Source organism: Pinus tabuliformis, chromosome 2_2 (assembly GCF_031772625.1).
Source record: "Pinus tabuliformis cultivar Carrire ecotype Pingquan chromosome 2_2, CPIR1, whole genome shotgun sequence".
Classification (NCBI taxonomy): domain Eukaryota; kingdom Viridiplantae; phylum Streptophyta; class Pinopsida; order Pinales; family Pinaceae; genus Pinus; species Pinus tabuliformis.
The window spans coordinates 838,714,137-838,721,585 of NC_142300.1; the positions used below are offsets into that span (position 1 = coordinate 838,714,137).

General features: G+C 31.6%; 1 protein-coding gene across 1 annotated transcript; it reads right to left on the bottom strand.

Annotated features, from left to right (window-relative positions):
- Window positions 1–607: 607 nt before the first annotated feature.
- Window positions 608–1,627, bottom strand: LOC149195582 (uncharacterized). The gene has a single exon (XM_089407965.1). The coding sequence runs from the start codon at window positions 1,625–1,627 to the stop codon at window positions 608–610; it is 1,020 nt and encodes a 339-aa protein (XP_089264091.1).
- Between the last annotated feature and the right edge of the window lie 5,822 nt (window positions 1,628–7,449).

Genomic DNA, 7,449 nt, shown 5'->3' on the forward strand with positions numbered 1-7,449 from the left:
TATGTGTCAAAATATCCTAACATATGGATTACAAATTGATTACAAAATATTATCTATTTATAAAGTATTTGTTAAAAATTAACTTATTTCAATTAGTTAAATATATAATCACTCAAAATTTTATGATAATAGAATCATATATTAAGAACTAGTTACAAAAATATATCCTATACTCATATCTAGGATAACAAATCAATCAAATCAATTAACCTCCATAGTACACATTCTTATGCATTTCCTAACAAATCAATTAACCTCCATAGTACATAGTACACATTTTTATGCATTTCCTATTTTGAGTACGTTGTTAAATAATCATAAGTTTATTACATATACATTTCAACTCCACCCATACACTTACAATGCATATTAAATTCATAACATCCATAAATCATAACTCTATTTTATATACACTTACACTTCATATTAAATTCATAACATCCATAAATCATAACTCTATTTTATATGGTATTGGTACGTACTAAAAATCCAAAAGACAAAAAATTCAGAAACGGAAGAGGAAATTGGAATCCCTAATATAATCTATCCCAACGTATGATCTATGTATGATCATGAAACTGGTTATAGGGCCTAAGAGAAAATAAAGTTAGTCCTTAATATCATTTGAATCTATTTCCCGGCCGTCCTTATTGTCATTTGAATCTATTTCCCCGCTGAAACCTTGCTTTTTCAAGACATCGGCAATATAGTGAGCTACAGATTCATATCCCATAGCTAGGTCTCTATACGCTGCAATTCCTGTAGGTTGAATATTCCGTTTCCTCAAGCAAATAGAGCTGTTACAAATCCAGTATGGATTTATTCCACTCTCCTCTGAACAATGAGGACACATCCAATTCTTATTTTCGCGCACCTCCTCAATATCTTCCCCATAGCGCTCTTTCAAACAACGTCGACAAATCACACCGGTACTAGAATGACATCTTGAGCATTCTGAGTTACCAATGCAAACCTTTGTAACGTCCAGATTACGACAACGTTCACAATTTTCTTCCCGGCAGACCTTCTTCTGCCTGCAAAAATGACAACAAATGCCCACAATGGAGTCACGAACTAGGTCTCTGCCTTTCCTGTTACAGCGGTGGGACAATAAATCAGGAGACAGAAGCGCATCAGCATGAGAATTTTTGGGTAACTGCGCATTTGCCGGTCTTATCTCGCCATTGGAAAGATTCTTCTCATTATCTGAGTGAAATAATCCGTCTTTTTCGGTTTGCGAAAAAGTCGATGGAAGTGTTTTATATTCAGTGTTTGGGGTAGAAGAATTTGTTTTTTTCAAACGCTGTGAACGGCGCATGGGAGTTTTGTTTTCAAACACCGATTTCTGAGCAGAGTGGTTTTTTAATTTACTCGCGGATTTTGCCACCCTCAAGAGTGCTATCAAATCTCCTGCCTGCTTTTGGAGTCCTAACTGTGCCAGCCGGACCTGGTTCTCTGCAATCCTTGCTTTCCGGATAGATTCATAGTCATTGTCTGGGAATTTTTTGTCAGTCGGGGAGTGGTTTGAGAATCTTTCCAGATCTCCTGCCCGTTTCTGTACTCCCATCTGTGCCATGCGAAGAGTTTCGTAACCATTATCAGGGCATTTTTTATGAGTAAGCGGCATCTTTGATTTCACCATCCTGTTACAAATACAAACAGTCTGACGTAGCGAATCGCGATGAGAGAAATGAGTAAATGAGTAATGAAATGTCTACCCAATATTAGTTCGGGCTGGCTATTAATAATATTGAACATTCCATAATGATTTCATTACCTCCAGAATTATTGGTCGGCTATATAACTGTGATTGGGTGATGATAGTTATAGTGTTTTTTTGAAAGGCGGATTTGTTTTTGTGTTATCTTTTGGATTTTCTGGGTTAAAATTTGGTGGGAAATTTTGAGGTGAAATTTTTATTTGTGTTATTTAAATTGTTTTTTTGATTTTATATATGGATTGAGCATTGAAAAATTTTTAGTCCACTTTGATTATATCGGGGTTACCCATCAAACTTGTGATTTCAATAAATTTCTATTAAATTATAGAAAAATTAATTCAAAAAAAACCACCAAAAAAACTACCAAAAATATCATAAAAATACTTAAAAAAATCAAATCATCACAGATTTCTTTAATGCCATTAAAAAGAAGTTGGTAGTATGATGCTATGGTTATGGTTTTAAAAAGGAGCGTTTTTGATGTTTTTTCCTCCCATTAAAATTTTGGGTATAATCTTTAATCTTTACTTTTATGATCTCCTGAGAATTGATTTTATTTTAATAATATTTGTTTGTTTTATTTTTATTTTTAAATTAAGGTTAATATTTCTTAATGGTATTTTTTATTTTATTTTATAAAATTATATATATATATATATAATTTTATTACTAATATTATTTTTATGATTTATGATTTATAAATTTAAATAAATTAAATTTCTAAATATAAATAAAATAATTTTCTAAAATTTTTAATTATTAATATTATTTCATTTACATTTAAATAATTAATATTACTAGTCTATTTATATAAGTTAAATGGTTAATAAAATTAGAATATCAATATAAATATGGGAAAAAACTATGATAATATAGTTGAATTTTTTTTTAAACATTTAATTATCAATATTATTCATTTACACTTAAACAATTAATATTACTAACCTATTTATATAAGTTAAATCATTGATAATTGTGGAGAAGATTAGAACATCAACATAAACATATTTATCTATGTAATAAAATATATGTAAATATGTAAATAATAACAACAAACATGAAATGCAGAAATATATATCAAATTCTAAAATATAAAATTATAATATTTTTATAATAAAAAATGTTAATACCTAAATAAAATTAAAATAAATAAACTATAACTAAAAAAATTAAATATGTTAAACAATTGAATCGAAATTGAACATAATTTTTTTTATAATTTATAAATACTACCAAACTCAATTATAAAATCTAATTTAATTTAAATATGTTAAAAAATTAAATTAAAATCTAGAATAAAAATTAACCATTTATAAAATATGGTTAAACTCAATTATAAAATTATATTAGAAAAGGTATAAATATATTAATTAGATTCCAAATTTGAGGGAAAAAAATAATTACAAATATCATTTATAAAATAAATGTAATTTAATAAATTTAATCATAATCATTAATTAAATGGTAATAATAAAAAATGGGAGCTTTCGATTGATATTTAATTGTTACAATCTTAAAAACATTAATTGAAAAAATAATATTGTTCAAATTCATTATTAAATCTTAACTAATAGTAATATTTGTAATTAATGAATTTCTGAAATTTAACATATTCTTTCTAATATAAGCACTTCTATGGACATAAATAAAATAAGAAGTCAAACAACTAAAATTGTATAAGATAATTTATTTTTTAAGGTCGATGAATTAGGTATGGAGGTTTATGTAAATTGATTTTATTGTCAATGCCATGTGTTTTTTCATGTACTTATATAAATAGCCTTTGCAAATGTCCAATAGATATAGAGCAAATTCAACTGTTAAATTGGGTACAGGAAACCTATACATGCCAATATGAGTCTCATGTTCTAACATAAGGTAAATAAGAAGTCAAATAGCTAGTAATTAACTCTTTTAGGTTGATCAATTAGCCACACATCTTCACTTATATGAGTCTTATTGTGATCTGGTTGTGCATCAAGGTTTTTTTGTTATATTCAATAAAGGTGGAAATCAAGATTGTGGGAAATGTATTAGAATTTCCTTAAATTATTTCTCATTTCTAATTTCTAAATAATAAATGACTCTCAATCCATTCTCACAAGAAATTATCTACCAATAAAAAAATAATTTCGAACATTACGACATTTCTTTGAATCAAGGGAGAACAAAGAATCGTGCAGGGTAACGAGAAGGTTACATTAGTTAGAAGGGTTATAACTATGCATAGTCGCAGGAAAGGGTGTGTCTTGTTTGCAGTGCACATTTCCAGTTACAAAGGTAAAAATGTTGAGGATGACAAGATCTTGAACAGGTATCCTATTTTGCAGCAGTTTCAGGATGTGTTTCTACTAGAGATTCCATGGTTATTGCCTCATAGGGAAGTGGAATTTGTTATTGAGTTTCTAGCAGGGGAAACACCAACATTAAAGGCACCTTACAAGATGAGCACTCTAGAGTTAGCGGAATTGAAGTCAAAGTTGAAAGAAATTCCTGACAAGGGATACATTAGGCCAAGTGTGTCACCTTAGGGTGCAACAATATTGTTTTTGAAGAATAAGGATGGTACTCTCACATTATGCATTGATTACAGGCACTTGAACAAGGTAACCATTAAGAACATGTATTCGTTATTGAGGATTGATGACTTGTTTGATCAGTTGAAGGGAGCAGTAGTGTTCTCGAATATTGATCTGTGATGATGATCCCATCAAGTATGCATCATAGAAAAGGACATCTACAAGACTAGTTTCCAGATCATGTATGGACATTAAGATTTTTTTGTAGTTCCATTTGGTTAGGCTAATGCTCCACTACTTTTATCTGCTTGATAAATAATGTGTTGCGTCCATATCTAGATAATTTTGTGATTATATTCTTTGATGAAATCTTGATATATTCTAAGAATGAGGAAGAACATGCAGAACACTTAGCAACAACATTTATATTTATAAGAGTGCATTAGTTGCATGCCAAGATTAGTAAATATAGTTTCTTTCAGACATAGGTACATTACTTGGGGAATGTTGTTTCTAACGAAGGCATAACAGTGGACCTGAAAAATATCAGAGCTATCATAGAATCAGAAAATCATAGGAATGTGGATGAGGTAAGGTCATTCATGCGGTTTGCATGTTATTATAGGAGGTTCATCAGGAACTTCTCATGTATTACCTATCATATTACATCCTTGCAAAGTAAAGGAAGGAAATTTGAATGGATAGAGAAATGCAGAACAATTTTTGAATAGTTGAAGCAATTGCTTACCAATACTCTAGTTCTCAAGATTGCAGATCCAAATAAAGAGTCTATGGTGTGTAAAAATGCTTGTAAGAAAGGACTTGGTGGATTCATGATGCAGGAAGGACAGGTGGTATGCTATGAACCAAGGTAATTGAATGAGAATGAACAAAACTATGTGACACATGATATTTAGTTGGCAGTGATCATCCATGCTTTGAAGATCTAAAGGATTTATCTTCTTGGTAGGCGATTCATCTTGATGAGTGATCAGAATGGGTTGAAATACTTATTTTATCAACTGAATATGAATGTCAGGAAAGCTAGATGCTTGGCCACGATCAGTGAGTTTAACTTTGAGATCATGTATATTAAGGGTAAAGAGAACAAGGTTAGATATGCTATTAGCATAAGAGTGTAGGTAAATCATATAGTGCCTATGAGTTCTTGTGAAACAAATTTATAGGATCAGTTCTTACAGGAAGGACAACATGATGACATGTACAGGGAGCTTGGGCACAAGTTACAACAGGGTACATGTGAACAAGATGTGGATTATGATCTTACAACAAATGGTTTGATCGGGTTTATGGACATGATCTATGTGTTGAACAACAATGAGATCAAGAAGATTATCTTGAGGGAATTTCACATTAAGTCCTATTCAAGTCATAATGGATATCAAAAACCATTGCAACGGTGAAGAAGTTCCAGTATTGGCCAAATTTGAGAAAGGAAGTGGCAGAGTTTGTGGCTAGATGTTTGTATTGTCAATAGGTAAAGGTAGAGTGTAAGCATCTAGGTGGTTTACTACAGTTGATTATGATTCCAGAGTGGAAATGGGAGGCCATTTCCATGGAATTAATTAAAAGTTTTCCAAGGACATATAGACAACATGATCCTATTATGGTTGTTTTTGACAAGTTAACTAAGGTAGCTCACTTTATTCCAGTGAAGTTAACTCATCTAGCTAGCTAGGTAGCACAGGATTTTATTAGAGATATAGTGAGGTTGCATGGTATTCCAAAGAATATTGTGTCAGACAGAGATGCTAAGTTCGCTTGTAGTTTAGAAAGAATTTATTGAAGGATTGGGGATAGAGTTGGCCTTCAATACAACTTAACATCCACAAATAGATTGGCAGATAGAAAGGGTCAATGGGATTTTATAGGATATGTTTAGAATATATGTTATGCATCATCAATGGAAGTGGGAAGAGTACCTTCCACTAGTGAAGTTTCCTTAGAAAAATGGGTATTAGGAGTCACTAAGGATGATTTTATTTGAGGTACTCTATGGGTTGAATTGCAATACTCCCATGAGTTGGAATGATCTAGTCATTAGGGTGTCGATTGGACCAGACATGTTGGCAGAGATTAAATAAGAAATGCAGGTTATCAAGAATAATTTAAAGGTATCATAGGACAGGAAGATAAGCTATACAAATCAACACAAGATGTTTAAGGAGTTTTAGGTTGGGGAATAGGTGTACTTGCGCATTACACCCAAGAAGATATCCTTGAGGATTGGGTCATGTGCTAGGTTGGCACCTCGGTATTACACGCCTTTCAATATTATTGAGAGGATTAGACCAGTAGCCTATCGATTTGCATTTCCTCTAACATTGAAATTCCATGATGTTTTCCATGTGTCATTGATTAAACAATATGTGAAAGATGTTGATTATGTGATTGATTGGTCTGTATTGCAGGTGGAAACGGAGGAGAATTCTATCCATAACCTTAGTGCATTTTGCAGTGAAATATGTTCATGCTTTGGAATCAAGCAAATGAGCAAGTTAAAGTGAAATGGAAGCACTTTGGGCTTGATGAAGCTACGTGGGAGATGGTTGATCATATGCGGGCTATGTATCCTTCTCTATTCATTGGTTGCGTGGATATCTTTTGCTATATGTTTTGTTGTTGTGTTTTGGTTATGTGTATATATGCATATGTATGATATAAATACGGCATCAAGTTTCTCTATAAAGATCCAATAAGTGGTATGGTTGCCATGTTCTCATGTTGGTTACGTTGTTTTTTATTTTCAGTTGGTTGTTCATTGCAAATATTGCATCGAGATAAGTTATAAATCTCCATGGGTAGTATGTTTTGGTTTTTAGTGGTATTGCTGGTTATAGGTGTCACTGAGTACTAAGGATGGTGTTGCACCAAGGGGGAGGTTTCTATAACAACCCTGGTTAAAAATCCATGTAATAAAGACAATAAAGGAAAAATAAGACCAAGGTCATGGGACATGTATTCCAAGTTGAATGTTGGGTGAAAACACAGTGATGGGGATCACGAGTGATTAATTAATGGCTATGGAAATTGGAAAAGGAAATGGAAAAGGAAAAGTGGCATTAATTGGAATTTTATTTATGAAAATAATGGAAAATAGGAAAAAATGAAGGTAAAAGGTCACATAATGCATGTGAGGAGGAAAATGAAGGAAAATAATGAAATATGAGGAACATAAATGCTTCGATG